The following is a 27,218-nucleotide window of genomic DNA, read 5'->3' on the forward strand; positions in this document are numbered from 1 at the left end:
ATATACGGCCACAAATTAACAACTACGAGCAAGTCTGGCAGGAACTGAAGCGTGCACACGGTGTTTCAGAGTCAAAGCAGTGGCATACTGTCAGAACAGTTTCAGAGACAGGCAGTATTATTCAGAGAGCAAAATGACATCATTTGCCAAGACTGCCATGGTTGCCACATTTCCTTTTAGTTATTAACAATAAGAGCACTCATCACACAGCTGAAAGTTTTGAAACAAAACATCGTGGTCTCACACTACTGGCAGAAGAAGCCTGGCTAGCAGGATTTGTATCATAAAGGTGGCAGCTCCTTCCATTACATGCAGCATTTCCCATCTGATAGCTAAAACACTCTGTATGGTACAAGACCTAAGGAGTCTGCAAGCATGGGTGTAACAACCAGTGGAGTCATTCTGTTTAGAGTAACTGCTTTTCAGCATGTTGTTTGAAACTTGAAAATCTTCAAATGTGGACCAACTATTTCAAAAACTATCCCTCTTTCCATTAAAGCTAAAGAAAATATGAGTAGCCTTTAAACCAGTCACTTAAGATGCAGATAACAACTGCAAAATTGGAAGTGCGGGGGCGCGGGGGGAACCAACCAAAAAAAACCCCACAGAAAACACCTCAGAAAAATGGACAACTGAAACTGACCTTCATGGACCTTTAAAGTTTCAAGTAAGCTCTCATTTCCAGACCTGCCTTCCAATTAGCACTCTGCACACAGCGAGCACATTACTTCCTCAAACACCCCCCCTTCCTTCCCTTTTGGAAAGCAAAGAGGAAAAAAAAAAATCAGCTGACCTTCTGAACAGTAGTAGTGAGATCCAAGCAGAGCTGAATGATTCTGTTCTTCATTGATGAAAAATCAGCGATACCTGTAAATGGGGTCCTGCAACAAGAGAAAATTCCCCTTAGATCAGAGGGGCCAGTCTTCTCCCATCCTACCTTATCAGCAAAGAATACCATGTGAAAGCAAGAGCTGTAACTGACATCCACACAGCCATGAGGATACAGTTTTACAATGTAAGTATTCCTGACTGCACAGTCCTGCTCCATCCTTGCACCAAAATTTGTGAATGTGGAAAGCAACTTCAGAGAGCAAAACCAGAAGAAACAGTCAGTTTTCCAAACTACAGTTCTCTCAGCTGCATGCTCAAGTCAGATCACACTGACTGAGTTGTAAAAATCACACCCTCAGGTTTGCCAGTGAGTATATTCCTAACTTCCAGGTCCTTGATTACTAAACTCAGACTGGAGAGAGAAGAAATTTCTCTAAAAGAACAAAAATGGATTTTCACATTTTACACACAGAGGTGCAGTGAGGCTCAATCTTAGAGAAGGATCATTATAGATAAGGCAGCTTTAGACCCTGTACAGTCATACCTCAGGCTCTCCAGACAACTGAAAGAGCTAGAAACGGGGTTGAGAATTAACCCCAGCAGGTTTGGAAACAGGTAACCCAGCCATCTGGCTGACAGTGAGTTACAGAAGAAATTCAGGGCAAGCTGTCAGCAACAGGGTGAAAGGAGAGGACCAGGTGAGAGGCACAAGCTGTTAACATTACTGCCTGGACACATAACCAACTCCTTGCTGGAGCGCAGGGATATTGAAGAATAAAAGTGCTCCTTCTTGCCGGTCCCCGTGCAGCTTTCCTCCTAAACTTCCTTCTGAGGAAAGCTGGCAAGGGGCTTGAGAGTTTATGTTCACCTGCTATCACGAACAGCATCCCTGCCAACACCTGACTGGCTCTGTTGCCTGTTCGCTTCCGCTGCAGCTGTCACAAAACAACTCTGGCTCTAGCCAGGGAAAAAAGAATTCAAGGGGAAAAAAAAAAAACAAAAAAACCCCACACAACCAAAACCAGGTAGAGGGAAGAGTCTCTCCTACTGCTCAGTTTTCAAATTGCAGAGCTAAGGCCACAATTTCCACAGAACATTAAAAATTCTTTTAGAAATCAACCTGCCAATGACAAGTATTTTAGAAGGTGGGAAGGGGAGAGGAGAAAGTCACATGTATGAGAAACTGACCTGAACTGGAAGACTCCTACTCTTGTAAATACCAGTTTGAATGCAATGTTAATTATTTCACTGGTTTTAACAAGAGTTTCAGCAAGCTGCTTTCTATCATTTACTAGAAGTCCTGGCTGACCAGGGAGGTCCCGACATATTGGAAATTGGCCAATGTGACACCCGTCTATAAGAAGAGTCAGAAGGATGATCCGGGAAATTACAGGCCTGTCAGCTTGACTTCGGTGCCTGGGAAGTTGATGGAGCAGCTCATCCTGAGTACCATCACACAACACATGCGGGACACCCAGATGATCAGGCCCAGTCAGCATGGGTTTATGAAAGGCAGGTCCTGCTTGACAAACCTGATCTCCTTCTATGACAGGGCAACCTGCTTATTGGATGAGGGAAAGGCTGTGGATGTTGTTTACCTTGACTTTAGCAAGGCCTTTGACACCATTTCCCACAGCATTCTTCTGGTGAAACTGACTGCTCAAGGCTTGGATGATCGCAGGCTTTGCTGGGTAAAAAACTGGCTGGATGGCTGGGCCCAAAGAGTTGTGGTGAATGGAGTTAAATCCAGTTGGAGGCCGGTCACGAGTGGTGTCCCCCAGGGCTCGGTTTTGGGGCCACTCCTGTTTAACATCTTTATTGATGATCTAGACGAGGAGATCGAGTGCACCCTCAGTAAGTTTGCAGATGACACCAAGTTGGGTGGGAGTGTTGATCGGCTCAAGGGTAGGGAGGCTCTGCAGAGAGATCTGGACAGGCTGGAGCGATGGGCTAAGGCCAACTGTAGGAGTTTCAATAAGGCCAAATGCCGGGTGCTGCACTTGGGCCACAACAACCCCCAGAAGCGCTACAGGCTTGGGGAGGAGTGGCTGGAGAGCTGCCAGTCAGAGAGGGACCTGGGGGTGTTGATTGACAGCCAGCTGAACATGAGCCAGCAGTGTGCTCAGGTGGCCAAGAAGGCCAATGGCATCCTGGCTTGTATCAGAAATAGCGTGGTCAGCAGGGACAGGGAAGTGATCTTACCCCTGTACTCGGCACTGGTGAGGCCGCACCTCGATTACTGTGTTCAGTTTTGGGCCCCTCACCACAAAAAGGACATTGAATTACTCGAGCGTGTCCAGAGAAGGGCAACGAAGCTGGTGAAGGGTCTGGAGCACACGTTGTACGAGGAGCGGCTGAGGGAACTGGGGTTGTTTAGTCTGGAGAAGAGGAGGCTGAGGGGAGACCTCATTGCCCTCTACAAGTACCTGAAAGGAGGTTGCAGAGAGCTGGGGATGAGTCTCTTTAACCAAATAACAAGCGATAGGACAAGAGGTAATGGCCTCAAGTTGTGACAGGGAAGGTTTAGTCTGGATATTGGGAAGTATTTCTTTACAAAACGGGTTGTTAGGCGTTGGAATGGGCTGCCCAGGGAGGTGGTGGAGTCCCTATTCCTGGAGGTGTTTAAGAGTTGGGTTGACATAGCGCTGAGGGATATGGTATAGCTGGGAACTAGCAGTGTTAGGTTAATGGTTGGACTAGATGATCTTCAAGGTCTTTTCCAACCTAGATGATTCTGTGATTCTGTGAAGAGTGGAAGCACAAGAGTATACCCTAGATTAAATTTGTCCACTAGAGGCCTTTTGGCAACACCAAAAACGGGGTGAGCAAGATCAAGACGACACCCAAGCCTTCAGAAATTGCCCTACAAGGAGAAGCAATTCATTATAGCAGTGAAGTAAAATATAAAGATTTTATTCTTACCTGTCCAACCATGCAAGCAAGGCTTTAGCAGCACCAATAAGCTCTACCACAGAAGTAAGGAATTCATTGGGGGGCTTGTAAGAAGTGTTTCCATCATAATTTGAACTTTTTCTACGGCTGCTGATGTAATTTTGCAGATTGTTGGATGATGCTCGCAGCTTGAGAACCAGGTTCTTCATATTGTCTGTTTCAAGGCCATAGTTCTGCAAAGAATTATTATTAAGCTTGATAAATCTCCCTATTGAGTCCTCCTATTATACCACAAGTTACAAACTCATATGGGATGAAAGGTCTGAGGATTTGCCCAATTTTATTCTGGTTTTTGGCAAAAATGACTTCTAAGATTTGTTCTACACTACAGCCACTAAAGAATACGTTTGTGTGTGCCAAACCCCCTCAGTTAGACATTAATGAGATTTGAGGACACATTTCAATCAGAATCAAGTCCCAACGTCCTATCAGATGTCATTCACCATTAAAATATAGCTAGACTAACAGGACTGTGTTGTTTTTCTTTTTGTTAAAGGAAAGCAAATGATGTTTTTTCTTAAAATGTTTTCTATATTATGGTACATAAACACCAAAGTAACATTCCATTCACAATTAAAGATAAATTTAATCTGGCAAGAGATAAAAACATCCACAGGAAGCAAATGTAATTTCACACTCAAAAGATGGAATAAATATTTGGATCACAAGTTTTCAGTTACTGTGCTCCTTGGTTACAGCAGTGCAATTATTTGCAAGTTTGAGGACTGCATTAACACTACACATAGTAATTAAAACCATTCTTAGATGTCATGTTTTTCATTCAACAGCATCTTTATAAAAATTTTTGAAATCTAAAAAAAATCTCCAAGTCGTGCCTGTAACTTCAACTTTATAAATTCAAATACAACCAAACCACACTCTGTAAGATTGAAACCCAATTGTTTTAAGCAACATATTGACCATCTCATTCCAAACATCAGAAATGCTATATATGTTCTGAAGGTAACTCAATTTTGTAATCAAGATCATCATCTTCTTGATGTCAGTGTGCAAATATGTGAATTATGTAGTAACATGTTGCTGAGTATTTTTGCTTTTGAGTTATCCCATCTTGCAAAACCCCTGTGGACATCTTCTGGAAGTTAAGTTCCAGGCAATGCTTAGCTCTTTTAGAGTGAAGATTCCTACTTTTCTTTAAAAAAACCCAACAACAACAAAAACAACCAAAAAAACCCACATGAAAAAAAACCCAAACAAAATCAAACCCATGCATTCGCACCCCCGATACAAAAAACCCTGCCTTTCTTTATTCTTTTGCTGCTGCAGATTCTTCCTATCAACCTCAAAGTTCCATAGTTTAGTCAGCTATACTATCTACTCTTTCTCCTTTCCCCCTCAAAAAACTAGAGTAACTAAAGCAAAACTTAATTCCATTCAGTTCCAAGTTTCTGGGGATTCCCCACGCCTCCGCTCAGGATCACGGCATCACCCAGGCTGGAGAAGAGGTCAGGAAGTCTCAGTCCAACCTCCTGTTCACAGCAGGCTCAGCTATGAGCTCAGGCCAGATTGTTCAGGGCTTTATCCAGTCAGGTCTTGAAAAGGGCAGAGACTGCACAACCTTTCTGGGCAACTTGATCCACTGACTGACTGTGCTCAGGGTGAGAAAGTGTTTCCTTACGCCCAGCCTGAACATCCTGTTTCAAGTTCTACCCAAGTCTCTCATTCTCCTGCCATACACCACCGTGAACAGCCCAGCTCTGTCATCCTGTCAACCATGTTCCCACCCCACAGTAGGTGCTGGGGATCTGTTGTTAAGCCTCCCTGAAGCCATCTCTTCCCCAGGCTGAAGAAGTCCCAGTCTCTCCTCACAGGTGAGTACTCCAGCCCTGACCAACCTGGTAGCCCTCCACTGAGCTTGCTCTGGTTTGTCCACATCTTTCCTGTACTTGGGGGAGGGGGACATATGTAGATTAACGAGTGCCAAGTAAAAGGTGACAATCACTTCCCTCCCTCTTCTGGCCATGCTCCCATTAATGCAGCCCAGGATACTGATGACTTCTTTGCTGCCAAGGCACACCGCTGGCTGGCTTGTGGCTCCATTCCCTCCACAGTCAAGCGTCCATAAAACAGGCTGGAAAATCTTAGATAAAGTCATTTACAAAAGATGAAACAGAACTTATGCCCCAGAGAAACCCACCAGTGTATGGAGAGGTTTCAGCCACTCAGCTACCTTTAAAATACCGACCACCTCCTATGGGTAAGATCCCAGTGGGTGTAAATCACACAAGTGCCTCCCCCCTCCCCGCTGGCTCTTGGCAAGGAAGTACCATGAAAGTGCAGCCAAAAGTAGAGGTTAAAAGGATATATCCAATTAAAAAAAAAATGCCACTGTTGCAACAGCAAAGGATATCCTTAAATTTTCCACGATCACAGAGAGGAAAAGATTTGGATTACTAAACAATGTTAAAGTACTTGCACACTGTCATGTGTGAACTTATCACCTTTTAACACAAAAAAACCCCACAAACCAAGAGCATCATGCAGATGCATTTCTTGCAGTTAGTTTTCTTCTCCTCATAAGACACTGCATATTAGTCTATTTTTGGAGGAATACTTTGTCACCAACAGATCTAGATGTGGGGTAAATTCTTGTGAACACAAGAATTTGAAAGTATCCATGTGCCAGAAATCTCCCCCTTTAACAGGGGAATTAGAGGATGCTGACCCCCACCTCCTTCCATAAAGCGATGGAAAAATACAATTTTTTTTTTTTTTTTTTTTTCCTGTACAGTGGTATAACCACCTAATCACTCTGGTCAGAACTTGAGAGAGTCTTGATATATTTAAGTATCTCCAGGTCTTTATTTCTGTCATTCAGGTACAGAAACTGTGCCCACCACCCATGGGTGTCTGTGATTAGAGATGACCCCAGCATTCAAGAAAACACCCATTGATATACCAGGTCAGATTTTGGCTTTGGCCCCAAAACATTCACATACTCCTTATCACACCTCTTTCACCTTATTTATACAGTGAGTCTATCTGGCGTGACTTTTCCAGTTCAGCTAGTTTTTAAATAATTCTCTCAAGTAGTTCTCAGTTTTGAGGTGGACTTCAGCAACACAGGTGTTGCCTCTGGAGACACAGGGGCTCCAGTTTATGACTGCAACTAGTCTCCCCAACAGCCTGTCAAGAGCACATCACAGCCAAGTTCTCCAGTCACTACACTAAGCTTTCCTACAACCTCCCCCACAGACTCTATGGAGTGCACCTGAGTTATCTAAACCAGCAGTTTGTGCTCTAGGAAAAGTCCTGGCTAAGCACTATGCTTATCCAGCACAACAGGGAGCATGCAGCTCTTCAACACAGGCAACCAAATTCTCCAGCTACGAATCAGACCCAAGGGATGAACCTCCCCAGAACAAAGGGTTGTCACAACCCAAACACTTCTGCTCCAGGGGCAAGCCAGTCTCCTCATCTGTTTGCTCTAATACACATTATGTCCCTTCACCAGATACAGCAATGTTTCTATCCAAACTGACTCTATCTTGACCACCTCACACATAACCACCTATTTCTGCTATTTTTCTGCTCCTTCACTTGCAGCGTCCAGTCTGTTGGGATGGCTGGTTTGGGGAACTACGCAGTTCAAAAAAATCTCTTCCCTTTTTTACTGTAGCATGCTCTCAGCTCCTTTAGCTCCCTGAAGTAGCTCACCTCAGGGTCAGGTGAGTGCAAGCACAAAAAAAAAAAAATCACTAATCCGAGGACATGAGGGGGTGGAGGCAGCAGCTGACTTGGATTAATCTAACTTGTCATGGAGCTGTAGCCCCAATTCAGGACAGATAGGAATGCTGATAGCATGGCAGCACACCAAACAGCCTTCACAGCGACACACAGTTAAACTGCAAAACGTAGCCGGCTTTTTTGAAATATTTCTACAGGATTGAGACTACAATATTTAACAGATTATTATTTAAGCAACCAAAAGGTTGCAGATGTTGCTCATGAACCAAAGAACACATTATATTTTCTTATCACTTCCGATTTGAAACACATCAAAGTTGCTTTCATCAAAACACAGGCTGAAGCCAGAGGTCAAGACCACCCTAAGTCAAACACTCCCAGGTTATTACTCATTAACCTGGGGAGCCACGTGGAGGGCTGGAGCAAGATACAACATGCACACGTGCACAAGAGAACACATGCGTACAAGAGCGGGCTCTTTTCCAAGAGAACACATGCGTACAAGAGCGGGCTCTTTTCAAACTCCCTTACATTTAACAAGATAAGTACACTGGCCAAATAATTGCTCACGATCAGGCAGTCAACATAAAAAAAAAAAAAATAAAAAAGGCTTGACTAACTGAAGTCAAAAGAGCACAGCAGTTCTGTCAGAGCTGACTTGGGCTGATCAAGAGCTCTGCTGCTGTCCAGGGGCAGTATTGCCTTCCCCTTCAGAACCATGTCCATGTCCTGCAGTGTGATGATCTGGATCTGCTGGCTAATCCAACTGAAAACCAGCTCTGGGAAAAAAAATTAATAAAAAACAGACTGAACACCTGCTCAAAAGCTGATCCAACTCACTGCATGCCTATATAGAGTTAACACAAGGTACTGTCACAGTCACCCATTCTTGCTCTCTACCTTTTAACAAAAATGCATCCTAAAGAATCCTTTGGAGTCCCAAATTTCCTAGTAAACAGCACTAGATTTAAGTTGAGGCCTCTAGAAAGCTGAAATCTTAGGAAGTGGTGCATAGAAGTGGTGCTTTTGACAAAGATTAGCCAGAAAGGGTAAGTCTTCATGCATGCATCTTCTATTTTATGTTATGATGTTATATTTTGTCGCCCTGCAAAACGCTGGCAGAACATTACTACCATTGAAATTATCAAACACACAACACTAAAAACTACATTCTTTTTGTTTTGTGGTTTGGGTTTGTTTTTTTAGATTGCTTAGAACTAGTATCTCTTCATTCTAACCTCAAGAAAAATCAGCTGCTTTTTTGCTTCCAAACTCTCCCATCACACTTGTGTAAGTAAAGATTCAGAAATCTAATCCAAAGGACACAATAAAAGTGAAAATATTTGCATACAGTTTCCTGTTAATGCTTGCACTGTTTTATATTTAAGCCCAAACAGGCAAGTCTACTCATCAGGGAACGATGTGTAAGTATTCAGTCTTCACCACCATGCTAGATGCTTTTTGTCCCAATTATTTGGCTGAGAAAGCTTGTTTTCTGGATCCCTGCCCCTGTTTTTGTGGTTTTCCATGAGTTTAAAAGCATATTTATGTATGTTCGTGTGTGTCATCATCATCCCCCTCCCCCCCAAATACTTCAGTCAACTAAGAAATGTCTTCTTCCCATCCCTTTTCTCCCCCAAGCAAATACTACCCTTAACAAAAAGATAGAGGCACTCAAGGTGATGTTTTTTCCCTTCTGGGGAATTCAGTTACTTTGATAAGTCCTCTAAATTCCTTAAATAAGTCTTCAACATCTGTTCAGAAAATTCTATTAGACCAGCTCGAGAGCAACAGAAGTGTGCTCATGGGAAACCTTCACTTGTTATCCCTGTTCACCCTCTCTCCTGCTGCCTCTTCAGCTACAGCATTGTCACAGACGTGGCCACTGCTATGAGGAGATGAGGTAACACTGCCTCATCACTAAAGCAGCAGAGAAAGATGCATTTATTTCTCTTGGAGCTATAACGGTTCTAGAGTTCGCTTACTGCAGCAACAAACACCATAACTTGCAGTCATATTTTCAGCTTGGCAGTGTAGCTGCCAAAGAGGGCTCTATCCCTATAAAATCTTAATTAAAAAAAGGGTATTTGGTGTCCTTTCTCAAGGAAAGGACTACCTTCACACTGTATTTTTACAATTGATCTACTGAGGCTGGAAAAAAGGTCTGTATGGTCAATGTTTGAAAAGAGTTACTGCAGGAGAAAGATGTTCTGCCAAGGGATAAGAAGGGAAATTCTTCATGAGAATTCCAAGACTGGGACCAAAACCCCCTCTAAGCCCTTCCCCCTGCCAACATGGCCAACTTTCAAAGCCTGACCTCAGGCTGGCCCAGCCAATACCACATTTCCACAGTGTGAGTTGAAAGCATAGTGGGGAGAGGTAAAGAGAAAAAAAAATCCCCCAGAAATCCCAAAAATAGTTCCTTTGCTTTTTAATTCAAGGCCCCAAAAGTTAGGGAAAAGTCACCATACCTACATGCAAAAAACATCCACTAAATGATATCAATACACAGACCCACTTTCAAAGAACTAATACAGGTGGAATAGGGAAACCTTTATTCTCTCTCACAAAAGAGAGACACAAAGTAAAAAAATTGGCTGTCACTAGAACTTAAAACATGCCATGCCCTCAGGAACAAAACCAGTGATTTTATACGACTACCCCAAAAACTCAAGGGAAGGAGCATCAAGGTGACAAAGGGCATACCTAAAACACAGGAATTCTTCCTCCACCTTTTAAAAGGGATCAAGGACACTTCAGCTGCAATATGTGAACTCTGTCTAATGCATTAACTTGAGCTGCATTTCACAAAGGATTTCCAGAAACGAGTCTGAGGTCAAAACTTTTGTCTACAAAGGAAATTAGAAGGAAATTGTAGGAGATAAAACACAGCTTTAGGTTCTGGCGGTCATCCAGCTTTGTTCATTTTGTTCTAATATTTTAAAAAGTAAGAAGAAAAAAAGTGCCTTTAGGGGCTGCCACATCCATTACTTCAGTCAGGACTGTATACAGTACATTTACTAACTTACCAGACCCCTTCACTTGCCCAACAGATGATCCCTTCCCACAACATGAACTGTATTCCAGGCTAACTACATTCTTCTATTAGATTTTCAAGTTAAAAGTTAAAAAATTTTGATAGATCAAATACAGAAGAGGAAATAAAACATTTTCCAAATATAAGAGCAACTCTTTGGGAAACATTTCACATTGTATGAAGTGATTTCATTAAATACACTTCTTTTGGTACAGACTATCCAATTTGTTCTGGTTGTGGAGTATAAATGATCCCTGCAAGACCTCTCTGCAGTAAATAACGCATACATCACACAGGCAATAAAGACTCTCCATTTTAAGAACAGTATGCTCAGTGCTGCAAGTCTTGCATATGAAGGGAAGGCAGGCCAGTGCTGGCCAAGGAATTATGGAGCAGCCTTTCCCACTCTTCTCCCTGATGTAATCATATATACCTCTGGCACTCATTCACTGCGTTACATCGAACACATCTTCAAGACTGTGTCCAAACTACAGCTTTTAAATAAAGCCTGCACTAGCAAAACAATCTGAAATACATTTATTCTTTTCAGAGTGTGTTTGTTTTAAAAGTATCTGTGCAGTTATATATCAGTAGTAAGACAGAGGAACAGCTTGAGTTCCGAATCCAATGAGAGTTGAACTCGAGTTAACAAAACATCCCTCATTTCAAAAATATTATTCACTTTGTATGTAGACTAGAGAATTGCCCTAAACCCATTTCAACTGATGTGACAAACCATTGCAGCTGTCATTTCAACAGTATATCTTACATCTTCTATGGCAAATTCACTCTACTCAACAGCAATTTTAATCATTCTGTTCACTAACAGGAGCCACAAGATCTACCAATGATACTCAGAAAACTTCTTTCTTAAGAAATTCCACCAAATGAATTAGCATTGACTCTTAGGAAAAAGTTAAAGAGCTATAAATACAAAGTTTGCGAGACTTAAACAAATTCCTACTGTTTTCTTTTACCATGATGTGTAACAGAAAGCAAGAGACACAGGTATTCAGACTCGCCTTAGTTATTCACTCAAAAGAGCACTTTAGGAAATTCTTTGTGTGTCTGTTTACTACTTAACTAACCAGTGCACACAGGAGATCCACAGCCTCTAGAACCAGTTCCTGGTGTCCGATCCGTGAGATACCCAAATCTTCAAGGTCCTGGTGAGAAATCTGTAACAGCTGTTCACCATTTATCTTCTCCCGTTCAAATTTATGGACATACTGCTGCAGGCAATCGTCCAGGCCTACCAAACGCAAAAGAAAGAGAAGGGGGTGCAATTAAAAATTTCTGTCTTTTCTTCCCCTTCCCCCAATTAAAAACAAAACAAAACACAGAAAAAAACAACCCCACACAACAAAAACAAACCCTGCAAATTGCCAGTTCATACAATATGCGATGCCAAATTATGAAAGATACTTGCAGTGTGACTTAAGTTGTACCACAGGGGAGTAGAAACAGAGCATGCAGGTTATGTTGGTCTTTGGGTCACCTAAGTCAATGCACGACCCACCTGCTCCTTGTGGAACAAGTGCAGCAGGTAAGAATGTCCCTTTGGTGTCTGCACAGGCAAAGCTATCAGGGAGCATGCACAGAGTCAGCTCTCAGTGTAACCCAAAACCCTGAACGACAACCAAAGCAACAACAAAAAATAACAACTGACCAAAAAAAATAAACACAACAAGACAAGGCAAGAACAAAGATCTTGCCCAAAGCCTAGTTAAACAAGCAAACAAACAAAAGCACAAAAACCCCCAGTTCCCTATCCACTTATATATAAAAGGCTGAATGAATGATGAGAGGAAAGTGGAACAATCAAAGGCAAAGCAATCAAAATGATGTTTGGCTCAAGTCTCATTACTCCCTTGATTTATGAGACCCGGCAGCTTCCCGAATCAGCCATTCCTCTCCCTTGCTAAGGATTAATGGCACACACCAATAAGAAATCTAATTCACTTTTGCATCTATGAAGTATTTTTAAAACAGTTTAGAGTATTTTGTCCCAAAATCCTCATTTTAAATTGTGATTCTATGATCCTGTTCAATACAGTATCTTTTCCCCTGGGATTACGGAAAGGATTTCTGGTTTTCATTTTGCATTACTTAACTAAACTTCATGTGTTAATCCTGCTTCCTTGTGTATTCTGCTCACTTGCTCTGTTCTTAAAGATCCCGTGAGCAGTCACAATCTGGGGAAAAAATTTGGATGGATGTATTGTTTTAAAGATGATGCAGTGCTCCTGATGCCCTGTTCCACTTCAACATATTCGCTAGAGCAAAAGGAACAGATCCAATTAGAACAGTTTTGTAGAAATATGCCACATTCACTGAAAATAGTTGACACTAGCAAAAATACAGAATACACATTCAACATGTACTTTGTAGCATCCACAATAGCTACATTGTTTGACCACTCAGTTTTAAAAAAATTGAACCTTAAGCTGCATAAAGGATGTTTATCCACTATGCTGGCTCAAAAGGAAGCCATTGAGATGGACAGGATGTTGAAGGCTGCAGATGAGAAACACGAACAGCATCCTGAACTACAAGGAAATGAGAGCCAGAAGACCAGCACTCAGTTCCACTCATGGAGCTGCAGTAGCAGACTGGAAAACAAGCACTCCCAGCACACTCTACTGCAAAGAAAACATTCAAGACAAATCACAAGGGGGGTTTCTAGAAGTCACATGAAACACGTTCATGTCATAACAGCACCACAAGCAATCACTGATGCCTTGCAGTGTCTAGTCACAGCAGATCTGTAGATTATGGACTCTCAAATGCACAGGCTTACTTAACACACATCACTTGCCTTTATAATGCTCACTCTGAAATTAATAAGGACAGACACTCTGGCACTTAACAGTCACCCCTTTACATGACTCGGGCAACCTTAATTATTGCAGTACATCAAAATCTGGCTGAACAAGCTTGACTCCTCCACGTGCAGAGCTACTAGTGTGCAGCTTGCTTTTTAAGCACAATTACGAATGGGAAAACCCACATGCAAGATGAGCAGAGTCTCCCAGGGCTACAGTTGTTTGGGGTGCACTCTTGTTTCGTCCCATCTGTCTTGGCAGGGCTGCATAAATTTTGAAAATTGAGCCCAGTGTTCTCTTTCCCACAGGCACCAAATTCTCCCTTAGGCTATACAAACTCTTTTCCCAGGAAAAATAATAAAAAGATCTGGCCTTCATTGTTTAACAATTTATTTTTTCAAAACAAATTCTCAACCAACGCTGACATATACTGCACATATTTGGCATTCCCAATTTTTAATGCTGTCTTGCAGACCACTGTTTCCCATCATTTGCCATTGTAAGCCCATAGTTTCCATTACAAATTACACAAACACCTAAAATAAAACACTTTACTCAGCATGCAATGAAGTTTTTATAAGTTTTTTGGATGCAGTGTTGCTTTTCCCCTACTATCCTTTCTATGTATCGGCTAAACTGTCTAGATTCTCATTCTATGCTAAAATATGAGACTCACAAATGTATATCTCACCCCCAAGAAATACAACTACGGCTTTCAGCTTGTCTGTGCTTTGTTTTAATTCATGCTTGCCTGTTCTTGAAGGTCTTCTACAACTTGAACAGCTACCTCTAAAGTATTCTTTTAACAAAAGTCCTTAAAAACAATACTTCTACAATCACACCATAGACTAAATTTTATAAAGTATTACAAAATCTCACAAATATTGATTCAAAACAGTCAACACAGAGGCACAGTCACTCAGCTAGAAATGTATTTAAGTGACTAAAACTATTCAAAGCAAGACAGACCCACACACTCACAGCAAGCATTTACTAATGGTTTACAATTAGATTATTAACATTAGTATTATTATTTTTAATAAGAAACAAATGAAAAAATCTTAAACATTTTAATTGAGATTAAACAATAGGCTATAAATGTGGTTTAAATTTTCCATTGTATTAAATGTTTAAACATCATATGCAAACCAAAAATATTCCTATTTCTGAGAGGGAAAGGTAAAGGGAGGAAAAAAGGACTCATAAATCAGTTCAATAAGATGAACTAAGTAACAATTGAAGTTTAAAAAGTCAGCATTCAAATGCCACTGGTAATCTACTACTCATTTTTTCATTCTTCTAAATATCTCAGCTCTTTCTGTGTATTTTCCCGTGAACTTCAGAGCCTCACATAGACTTGATATCACCCATTATCAAAGTCTGGATATTTTTGAGAGGTTAATTAAAAACTATAAAAAGCAGTCTATATTACTCAGAAAGACCCTTTCTTACATGCCAGGTCATTTTCAACAGTGCAATATTAGCAGGTTCAAGCAAGAAAATAGTTTTCTTTATTTCTGAAAAATACAATGAAGACTGACATTGGAAAAGATAAATATAGATATCTCCTTTACTTACTGAAGAACCCTTCTGAATATATTCATTTTATGCTCAAAGTTGTTTAAATAGCATGTCTCAATTGCATGTGAGAAATCTTTACAGTATTCCTTGCACATACAACAAAACCATGCACAAAACATAACATCCTTCCTACTTACATAATTGTTAGAGAATAAGGGAAGATGGAAATAGAAACAGCAATTGCACAATGTTACCCAAGTTTTACAACAATACTAGCAGTGATTTTGGAGGGGGGGGGGGGGGGGGGGGGAGACGGGAGACTAGTCTAGTCAGTATTATTTGTATTGTGAAAACCCTTCTGAGGAACTGCAGTGTAACTTGAACAAAACTCCCTCCCAAATTTTGGCAGGTGTAGAGATGTGCAATAGATCCTAAGAACTGTCTAGACTTTTCTGTCTAAAATAACCTACCACCACCACAAAAAGCACCCCAGAAGACATTTGATACCTTGCATTCATGCAAAAACATTAGGACAGGGCTTACACTTACAGATTTGCACTGATATCAATCTGAGTCTGTTTCCAAGATTAAGAACGTTATTTTGAATAAGAATTGAGGGGGGAAAAAAAAACAACTTTGAGGGGGTTAAGGGGAAGACTTGGATCTAAGCCATAACTATCAGTTTACTATTCAGAGAAAATTAACACTTCTACTGTTGATAGATGTCAGCCATTCAGTAATGACATATCTGACTCCCAAGCTCGTAGAGATGTGTGTTTTATAAGTAGAGTCGTTAAGTAGTTTCATGGTTTTCTGCTCAACTTCTGTGCCGGACATTACCAAATAATTTACCTACCATAAAGCAATAAAAACAGTTAACTAATGTATTACAGCCAAATAATGTATTACAGGTTCAAAACCAGCTGACTCACCACCTCTTCTTTCCTTGCACCATCCCACTCTTTCTCCCTCTCTTCTCTTTTGAGACCACAAGGGACAGGTAAGATAGACAGGGCAAGCAACTGAGGAAGGAACAGGGATAGGGAACTGGAAAATGACGGGGATCATTTTCCATTAGTTCAGGAACTTGCACAGATTCTCAGGATAGCTCATAAAATGATAAAGCTGCCACGAGGAAGTGGGAGGAGCACAAGACACTTGAACAGAGGAAGAACACATAAGTACAAGACCTCCTCCTTCACACAGCACTGCCATGGGGATCATTGCTCACTGTCTCAAGGAAATACAGCCTTGTTATTATGAACATGTACTCGTCTCTTCTCTACTGGGTGACTAACAAACTGACAGTGTCTGGTGTCTCAGGGTAGCACCAAGTTCAACTACAACCCTCACCCCATCGAGGGGCTCCCCTAGACCTTGGATAGCTGGCTAGGCAGGACCGCCAATATCTTTTTCGTCTCATTACCTTAAGAAACACACATTCAAATGTTCTAAGAATATGACCTTCCCACCTAAGAAAGTCACTCTTATTTTGGTCTCCCCCTTCAGGATCTATTCAGTTGCCACTTTTAGTTTCCAAAGATTCCCTGCACACACCAACTTCAGTCCATCCTCCCAAGCTTTGAAAGATCATCAATTCTAGGAGAATTATTGACATACCCCATGTGCCATTATACTATCATTTATATTCCACATTATTTTATAACTGTTATTGTGAAAACTGCCTCCATTTCCTCCATCTATTTCCAGGACTGAAAGAAATTAATAAAAGAAAAGCCAGGAGGGAATCAAGGCAGCAAACAAACATTAGAAAGAGAAGAGAGTTATTTCCTAAGTGGGTGAACCAGCACCTGAAAAGGCAAATGAAAGCAAGTAAAAATGGTCTGCAAGACAGCTGTGAAAAGCTGAAGCAGCACAGTAGGACAGGTACAGGGTGAAAAGGAACAAACTGAAAAGTTCTAGGAGAAGGAAAACAAATGCACAGTTTTCTTTAATATAGAATATAGTGGGAGGGTTCAAGTGTAACACCACAGATGCCGTTCTGCAGTATTACAGACAGAGCCAGGGATTACTTTAATGGAGAAGTTCAAGGTCCTTTAAAAGGATAAAAAAATAAATCTAGAGCAGTCAGTGGAAACTTAATTCAGTAATAATTTGAGCCTAGGTAGAACTGACTTTCTAGGGCCCACATGCCTGATGGTTTCTTAGCTATCATGATTGTTTGCCTTTGCATAAGTTTTCAAAGCACAAGCTTAGTTTTATCAGTTGGTGTGAGCCACTTATAGGGGCCAGAAAAGATCTCAAAGGCCTTAGTTTGCCAAGAAAAAATAAAAGCCTTCAAGAGATCTTTGAATTACTGTCCAGTGTACAAAGGTAAAAAAAACTTCCTTGTTCTATTTTTTAAGTAGTTTCACAATCACTCATAACACTGCCACCTTCTGAAGTATCAATTACTTCTGAAACAAACAACCCCCACCAAATAGAACTGAACAGCAAGAGCTGCTTATAGTTAGCATCACAAACTGTCTCCTGCATAAACCAGCTTGTTTATACAAGAAGTTCTCCTTGTGTAGTCAATTTTAAGCAACTCTTCCACATTTCTGTTAATCATCTGCATCCTAACCAAGCAGGCATAGTCTGTGGCCTCACCAGGCGTTAGGTCTAGCTTTCCTGAGGACAGGCATTGCCTAGAACAGCCAGAATGGTACAGACGTTTCTTGTCTGTCCCCACCTTCATGCAGGGGTGGAACCAGACAAATTGCTGGCCTCTGTCTGCCAGCAGGGATGCAAAGGACAGCTCTCTCTCATGAAGGTCACAGCAGGACAGAAGGAAAGGGCAAAACCTTCAACTTTGATAATGAGTGCTTTACAGTCCCCCTCTGACTGACAGTTGCACAGAAAGCCTTTTGCAACATGTTCCTATTTTCAGTATTTCCAACTAACATATTTAGCCTGGAAAAACAGACTACATACACATGCATTCACACTACCTCAAAATAAATCCACTCATTCCATTCAAATCCATCTATAAACCCTTTAGCTTCTTTTGAATGGAAAACTGAAAGCTCTGCCTTGTAATAACTGGTGGGTAAAATTGGGTTGTAAACCACCCTGACCAGAAGAGCTATGGAAACTGTGCTTAACCTTTAGTCACTCCATATAGATGCAATCTCAGATTGACAGACCCTCTGCTGTGCTACACTTTTTAGCAGTCCTTCCTACAAAGCCGCTGATTGAGACCATTCCAGCAGTACCCATTATCATGCGCCAGACTGTAAATTTGAAGACAACTATAAGCTTCACGACTTCACAGGGTAAATCATGAAGTATGTTAAGGAAGAGTCTCTTTTGACTCTTTTGTCACAGAGAGTCAAATAATGAGAAATATTTTGTCAATAGCTTTTGTCCACACTTTTGCTGAACCCTTACAAGAACTCCAGCAGGCTTGCAAAGCAAGACACCTCTCTACAGAAGCCAGAAAAACCCAGATTTCCCTCACAAAATATTTTCAGGAAACTAAGAAGACATGGAGTAAGAGTGGAGTCTTTAGAGAGAAAGAGATTGTAGGGAGGAGAAGGACACGATAAAGCCCTGTAAAGCAGAAGTGGCACAGAAAAACAGGAAGAGCACTGATTACGCATCTTCTTTTCCAACACAGGAACTAGGGAGTGCCAATGAAGCTAGCATGTAACAGGTCCAAACAAGCAATAAAAGAGTGATTCTTCACACAGCAGTATGCAATGAATGTTCAACATCCATATGGGTTCAGGGGAAGGTGAACAGGTTCATGAAAGAAAGTGCCACAGAAGTCATGTCTGACTCTGAAATACTCAAACAAATTGTTGAAGGCTTCAGGAAGCCTACAGAAGGAAACACACAATATGTCATCTTTCCTGTGATCCTCCTTAACATATCCCTTTGTGGCAAACATTCAGGATCAGACACTGAGCACAGGACACAGGATTTTCACAGCTGTGCCACACACAGCACCAAAATATAGATGGCAGCTTTTTTCTAATTACTTTTATCCTAAGACTTAAGAAAACTGTTATCTCTTCGCTAATGAAAGCTACTATTGGTGTTAGTATTTACTGTAATAGTGACACAAGGTTTTTCTTCAAAATGCAAAAACTCTATATAGAGGAATAGAAGGAGAAAGGGGGATAGAGGAAAAGGATAAACAATACTGAATTGTGACATCAATTTAAGCCAAAGATATACCCTAAGCTTTTACAGAGTGGTTAAAAAAAAAAACAACCAACCAAAAAAAAACACCAAAGCAAAAATAGACCCTAGTAATACTAGGAAATAGATCACAGTGAATCATACAGCTGCTCTTGTGGGTTGTAATCCAGCTTGAGATATTAACAGGGAGTGGGAAATTGCAAGAGGGAATTAATTTAGAAATTGTAACTTCAGTTGACAATGAGTGAACTTGCATCAGAACTGCAAACATATATCTGAGTGAATGGTAGCATACAGTAGACTGAGATAAAAACAATTCCATAATAAATGAAAAGTTAATGGTATTTAGCTCCAAAAGTATTTCAGCTAAAACTCAAAGTTGAGTTTTCTTTCTTTTTAATAGCTCTTTTTCAGAGAACTCATGAAAAAATTGGGGCGGGGGAAGAGAAATCTATTTCTACTATTTACCATAGGGAGTTTCTTATTATGAAATAGCTTTAAGGCTTCCAATTGAAAGCAAAATTAAAATGTAATGCTATAGAAATTGAAAAATAAATTGTGCTGGCATTCGACATTTCTAAAAAAAAGAAAAATAAAATAAAGGACACAGCATAATGACATACAGGTTTAACCAGAAAAATCTCTTTACAAAATGAGATACAAGCATGAAAACATAGGCCAATCATACTTAACTACACTGAAAAAATACATCACTATGCCACAACCACAGAGAGACATAAATTAAAGCCTTTTCCAATTTGACAGGGAATTCCCTCTAGACATGAAAAAGCAGAGTACAGCAGGAAACAAAAACAAAACAAAAAAATCTATTGTATTACATTCCCACCGATTTGAAGGCACATGGGTCAGAATACCCATGTAGTCAGGTTTTTCACCAGCAGAGCTGGACTGGACATCTGTGCACAGCTGTGGGCCCATGGCACGTACTAGACCATAACCTAGCGGGGCTTTGCTGCCATGACTCTCACTAACATCACCCTCTTCCCTGAGAGAACACAATTGACTCCACCTCTGAGTGTTAGGCCATTAAGTAGTATCTGGCTTGTGTGGCTGAAATTTTAACTCACCTGGAAGGAAAAGGGAAGAGATGAGATGCCCTTGTTCAGCACTTACCACTCAGCCCCAGTCAGCCAGACTCCACATTGCCACCCCAAATACTCATCTTGGAAAAAATGGGTTTCCCCACAAGGAAGAATAGAAACCACAAACAAGGGCTCATATTCAAGACCTCAAACACCTGGCAGCATGATATCTTGCTGGCAGTATTTCAGCTGTAACTCTTTGCTAATCCCTGCCACCACCAGAACAGTACTGCTGGCCAGAGAAAGATGAAGGATGAAAAAAAGAAAACTGATGCACATCATTTTTTCCTGCCGACTTCGGTGTACATTCTCCATCTGCATCAAGGATTAAGTTCCATGTGATGACGTAGCTTAACACAATACAACACTCATGCTTTGGTTTTCTCTTGAGAATCAATTGCATCACCCACTGACCAGCTATGCTTGGCAAAAGCAATCTTTCCATGCTTTAACAGATTTTGTTTGGCAAACTAAATAAATGAGATGGAAGCAGAGCGTATCCATATGTTCTCTGCAGATAGACCTGGCACTCTAATCTTCAACAGAAGATGTGATGAAAGCCAACATTCAGCAAATGCATGCAAAACACATTAAAACAGAGAACACACCTGCCCTGGGCAGACAAGCCCAAATAGCTTCCTAGCCAATACCACAAGATGTCTTCAGGGACACTGCTGACAACATCCTCCCCGACTTCACAGTAAAAACAATATCCTACTGGTGGCAAAATGCAACTCGCATTCATGCCCTGGGTATACTGCAGCATGAGCAAGGCAACGTGAACCGAATAAAATGGAAGTATATTGTAGCTGTAATGATTCCCACACTTTCAGCAGGCACTTTTATTTTTCTATTTATTGCTCAAGTAGCACCTAAGAACTACTACAAACTCCAAACTGAAACAAGAAAATATCTCTTTACCCAATATACTAAGACGTGCAAAGGTGTGCCTGTTTGTCTGTTGCTTGCATTTAAAACAGCTGTAATTAAATGGGTTTAGAATGGCTCTCCACTGACACAGCAACACTTCCAGCAAGTATGACCCAAATCTTGTTATTCTTTTTCACCCTAAGTTTTTACCATTATATCTAGCAATCAACTTATCTCCACAGAAAAAATATTTTAAACCCACAGAGCTTGGCACTGCATACTGTAGTAGGCTACTGCAATGGCAGAAAAATTCACGTTAAATTGTTACTAAAAAAGATTGTTCTTGAATGCACTCATTCAAACTCTTGACAGCCATCGCATCCAGTGAACATACCCTAGTATTTGTCACAACCTAATAAAATCACTTTGCTGGTGAAGACATGACTGACAGTGTCAGCAAATATGAAGCTTTTAGCACGGTAAAAGAATAATCACTCAATGTGACTTTAAAGTTACATGCATGCATTAGGGAAGGCAAGAAAAACAACTAAATGGCTATGGTGAGAGAGAGATGCAACAGGATTTAAAAGGTCTAAAAACACTGCCAGATCCTTCCTACACCCTAGAGAATTATTTTGTGTCTTTTTTTGTTGCTTGCAACCGATGTCCATGACTAATCAAAAGGTGTTGCTTAAACTGAGCATCAACAGAAGTTAGTTACCTTATTATACCAGCGTAGAGTGGCTTCATTAATTCCACTCAAGCAATGAGTGGAGAACTGTTCCACATACATCAGGATAAATTAACATGTCCTACAGGCTATTAGTCACATAAAGCATCATCCTCATGTACTGTGTCAAAACTCCGACAATGAAACTTTCACCAAAGTTTAAATGCAGGCACTCTCTTCTACCCTGCGCTTAAAATCTCACTCCTCTTGGATGCTGAGAAGTTGTTTCCCAATGCACATGGGCTCAAAGGACCACTAAGTCTTTCTCCAGCAGGAAACAAAAGTGGTAAAATCATAAGTGGAGAAAACCAGATGATTCCAATATTCTTCTTTCTTACCCCACTAAGGTTTTTTCTTCATACTAAGTACACTAAGACATGCTGGCCAATACGTTTTAAATTATACTTAAACAGGAATTCACAACTTCTGTAGTCAAGGTAGGTCTGTTTTTCTCTCTCACTGAAAAGTTAATTGTTCATTCCACTGATACAAATAACAGTTTTGCTTAGGCACAGTAGGGTTTTGGCAGGAATGAAAGCAGATTGGTATCTGGCCACTAAAAGCTGCATTTGAGAAGAATCTACAGACAAGACCTTTGTCCCTCCCTCCATACAGTGCTAGTCTTTGTAGGGAATCAATCCACTTCACCACATGTCCTCTCCCGTGCAGAGCAGATAGGATGACTACCTCAGAAACAAACCACCCATGGGCATACCACAGGATTTGTCTTCTGCAGCTAGCTGGCAACAAGGACAGAGGTAGGAGACCAATCGCCATTTCATCTTCAGGCTGGTCCAACACCCTGACTCACTCTCTCAGTAAGGAGGCCGCATGCAGGAGGACAACATGACCTCAGAACATTCACTTCACTGAATACCAGATGGCACAAACAGACACACAGTTCGTTACTGCCGACTCACTTTTATCCAAAACTGAGGTAAAGCTCCCCTGCACCACCAGAAACGTATTTGTCCCAGGCCTCAACCACTGCAATAGGCCCTTTATAAGATCAACATCAGCAGCAGCTTCAGTTAGTACAGTGGGCTGTAAATTGGGAAAAGATGTAGGAGGACACAACCTGGTCTGCCATCTTTATTGTGGAAGTAAAAAACCATCTGCAGAGGACAAGGGCAGAAAGTTGCAGAGGGATGGGGGACAAACAGCAGAGGTGGCACAGCTATGCCCATCTGTCAGAGCCCTGACTTATACCTCATGAGCCCCCCCACGCTGCTCCTCACTGGACCAGCTGCGGACCCCACTTACAGAGAGGTGTATTTCCTCACACCCTTTAACAGCTCCAAAGAGAAGCCGAAAGAAATCTTGTTTCTGCTACTATCAGATACAGATGTTTTCACTAAACCAATGCAACCGCAGAGAAATACATTTCCCAGAATTTCCTAACTCACATAACCATGCTGAATTTGTTGGGTGGTTTCTTTTTTATACCACTGTTCTAACATGCACTTTTTGCAGGAGAACTTTTACTCAAAACAAGCCTTTAAAACACTTTATCATTTCATTTACAAAAATATAGTAGCACTGAACCTAAAATAGTCTCAATGCTAGCTCTGGAGTCATCCACAAGATAACGGGAACCAGATTTTTTTTTTTTTTTAAATGGAAACAATTTAATTTCGTTTTATTGTTCTAGTGAAATACATATTGTAGCTTAATCCATAGCAGGAATATGGAATCATTTAAGTCCCCAGAGGCAAAAACTCTGGCTGTGGAAATTACAGAATTAGGACACAGTCTGTAAGTCATGTTGTATGGCTGAAGACCACCTCTCTAGTGTCCTTCTCATCATCCATCCCACTCCTCTCTTCAACATCCCTGATCCCCTTCTTTCTCACCTGCACCATACTACCACCACCTCACCAGAAAACATTCCAGATCTTATCCATAGCAAAAGTGGTGACAGAGAGCCAAACTAGAGGTGATGAGGGGCCCCCATCGGGTGTTCTGGCTGTGTCTGAGCATCTTCTAGGAGGCACAGCAGTCCACCAGAGAAACGTTGCAAATAGTGGGCTGGACAAGCTCTATGTTCTGGACCAACACACACAATCCCTGAGACATTAATGCACAGCCTGAAAACAAATGACACCACGTAAAGCAGAGGTCTTGGGAAACATACTATGTAGGTTCCATATAGGAGGAACCAGAAAGATATCGCAGAACTGTATTTGGCACCATAGACTTAATGAATATAAGAAGGCACTTTAATCACTGATGGGATGTTGGACAAGAGGCATGGAATGCTACAAGACATAGAGGACAGCGAGGAACACAGTGCAGTGTGGGATGGAGGGCTGCACAGCTAGCACATTAATACATGGTCCTACAAGGTATAGCTGACAATCCTATTTGACTTATGTGTTTGCTCAGTGGGGGTGGGCGCAGGGAAGAAGATGGGATATGTACGGAGAAGGTCTCTGCACTGCCAGTACTTGAGGTAACAACAATAAAGTCCCTCCTGCATGACACTGCTCTCGCCATATCCCCAGATACAAAATATTCAAGACACACCAAGTGCATTTACTCCCTAAGAGTTCAAAACTGTGCATGCTATGTCATATCAGTGTCCCGGGTTGCTGGTCAGACTGGTCTTCTGGCACCCAGGTGTTACTACCATCAGTCACCTCGTATAATACTGCTTAAAGTGAAGCAACATTTCACTTCTTACTGAGGGGTATGTCCTTTAGCAGGTTTCACCTCATCCCTCACATCTCCTTGCTACAGTTTTCCAAGAAGCAGACGTTAAGCTTACCAAGGGGCAGATCCCTATCACTGTACTTTTCTATATTACTAGATTTTAAAGTAATTCACAACCAAATTTAAAAACAATTTTCACAACAGCACCAGACATGGGAGCATTCCCATGTGCCATTCCCCTCAAAGTCTTGTAATTTCAATTGTAATGTTAATGCATTCACAGTAACATGCTGTTTACATCAGCACCATCACAGGATGAAACTTCAAGGTGTCAAAAATTCAAAGCTGTCTGAAGGAGGAAATATTTTTGCTTCACAGAGAGTTAACCTCAGTAAAATACAGCTACCTGTATTTCCACCTATATTATCTTTTGCCTACTGACACTTCAAAGCAATGCTTCTTCCGTTCATTATTCTCATGCATTTAACAATTCTCTTTGTCTGCATGGCACCACTGATTTCTTATGTGTAGTCAATTTTTCCTCATACTGAGTTTTTTCTATGCCGCTATCCGTTCTTTTTCTTTTAAAAAGAACAATGTTACTTTCAAAGCTTGTTTTAGCAAAATATCTTTTTTTTTATGTTAACTTTTTCCATTAGGGTTGGCTTTCATACAAAACAAATTAATCAATAATCAATTAAAAAAAATAAACACCATTCCCATGCTCATCTCAGTTAAGCACAAATTCAACAGCTGAATGGACAGAAACTGGTAGAGAAAGCAACAATTACAAGAGGCAAAACCAGGCAGATACCTCCAAAAAACTAACAAGTCACCCATGGAGAAAATGTCTGTTAACCCAGTGGCTGATCCACCTTGTAAGTACCATAATATTCTCCCTCATCCCAAATACTCCTACTCCGAATTTCAGTTATATCAAGCTTCACATCAGCCATGTCTACAGCTGTACAGTAACCAAGGGGGAGGATTCTCTAAATTGGATTTTAAATAAGACTAAATAGTTAACATTTGTGAAAGTGATAAACTAACCATTTAGCAGCCTTACTTCTAAGAGAGCATTAAGTGGACAATCTCACCTTAAGGCTCTGAGTTCTGTATTTGCAAAACAGATGCACGAAAGGATGAAAATCCCATAAATGGTTTGCATTCTTAGTGTCTGACACAATTTAGTCCTTGGGGAGCGCACTACGTGTGTACGTGTGTGTATGTGGCAGATTGCATGCAATCTTTTACAATGAGGCCCTAATCCTGAACCTGTAACATTACTTTAAGCACCAAAAATAACCTACAGTTCTGCTGCTGTATTAAAAGCAGTGATCGAAATGTCACCTATTAACTTTTGCACCACTACGACAGGTTTGTGTTCTTGCTTCCCAGCAAATCCAGTTGTTCTTCCTCACTCTCCTTGGTTGCTCTTTTTATAAATACATAAACAAACCCCACAGATACTTCTTGTACACTTATGTTGATGATTCAGAGAATATTACAGTTTCCTGAATGTAGACCCTGCTTTAACTACCACAAGTACACAATCACAAGAATATGACTATTCATCTGGACACTAACAACAGGAGATACCTATTAACAATAAAATCATACAGATAAAACTCTTCAGTAATGTCCCTAGCCTGGGTTACAAAGACATGCAAGAGAAACTGCAAGAGCAGGAGATGGATGACTGCACTTATTCTTAACACAGCAGATAATCACAAAGCATGAACTCAACCCAGAAGTCTCCGAAACGGACGAAAAACAGGCTAGAAACAAATGGATGCAAATACTGTCCTAAAAACAGTGGGTGCAAACATTTTTGAACCTGTTTTTTTTTTAATCCAGTATGCTCCCCTCCCCAATTTCTATTTCTAGGGTGACCTAGACATTCATTTCTTATTTTTTTTTCTACTTACTGCTCCCCTATTTACCTTTCAAATATCTTTAAGTTTAAAAAAAAAAAAAAAAAAATCAAGTATCCTGTTGGTGCTCAGAGGTTTTATGCTGTCCACTACCAGCTGTTACAAACTTCAGTGTTTTTTGCAAATCAGTACAAAGAGTAGAAATAATGAGAAGCAGTAAATGCAAGGTTTCATGTGAAACTGAGTGCCTTATGTAGCTCCATGGCTAACATTACACTTGAAGAGAAGAATGGGGTAGAAAGAAGAACTAAGTTACATTTCACGAGCACTGTAAAATTCTCAAAATGTTCTGGTCCTTGAAATACAGATTTGGAAGAAGCCTAGCCACTTTATTCTAACAAAAACTTATCTTGCCTTCAACATAACCTTCCAGAGCAAAACTGAAATATGATATGCCCTCTTCTCCTGATCTTTCAAAGGAGTTATAATCACCTTAATCACCTAATGGACTTACTAGAGACATTAAATCAAAACATGTAAAAGGTTACAAAATTCGTTTTAAAAAAATTACTATTTTTTTTCTCTCCCCCCCTCCCCTTCCCATCTTTAAAAGTTGCATCATTTTCGTAAAAGTGCCATCTGATGGGTATAAAGAATATATGAAACAAAGTCATGGAAACTTAGAAGAGGCAGTTTGTCCACTAATAAAAAGATATTATATTTGATCCAGAAATATCGTAAGTTTTATTCAAATACAGTTATTTGCTTTGAACAACTTAAAGCTGCCTGAGCAGCCTCCCTCCTGGATGCATACTTTATCTTAAGTACAACAGAGCCTTATTTCCAAACCACCTAAGGAGATCAAACAACCTCTTCAAGCTGGAGCTTATTTCCACAGCTTGGACTTCCGCAAGTTGATCTGCCGCATAGTTAGTACTGTGTAGCAATCTCCAGCTAGTGATCAAATCT

General features: G+C 40.8%; 1 protein-coding gene across 2 annotated transcripts in view; it reads right to left on the bottom strand.

The window, feature by feature from the left end:
* CNKSR3 (CNKSR family member 3) overlaps positions 1-27,218 on the bottom strand; it is a 62,664-nt gene that overhangs the window by 18,301 nt on the left and 17,145 nt on the right. For both annotated transcript variants that reach the window (XM_074818802.1, XM_074818801.1), the window contains exons 2-4: positions 11,617-11,780; positions 3,754-3,956; positions 794-881 (exon numbers count right to left, since the gene is read on the bottom strand). In XM_074818802.1, coding sequence (XP_074674903.1) covers positions 794-881; positions 3,754-3,956; positions 11,617-11,780 — 455 coding nt within the window. The remainder of the gene's footprint in view (positions 1-793; positions 882-3,753; positions 3,957-11,616; positions 11,781-27,218) is intronic.

This window comes from Strix aluco, chromosome 3 (assembly GCF_031877795.1).
Source record: "Strix aluco isolate bStrAlu1 chromosome 3, bStrAlu1.hap1, whole genome shotgun sequence".
In the NCBI taxonomy this organism is placed as follows: domain Eukaryota; kingdom Metazoa; phylum Chordata; class Aves; order Strigiformes; family Strigidae; genus Strix; species Strix aluco.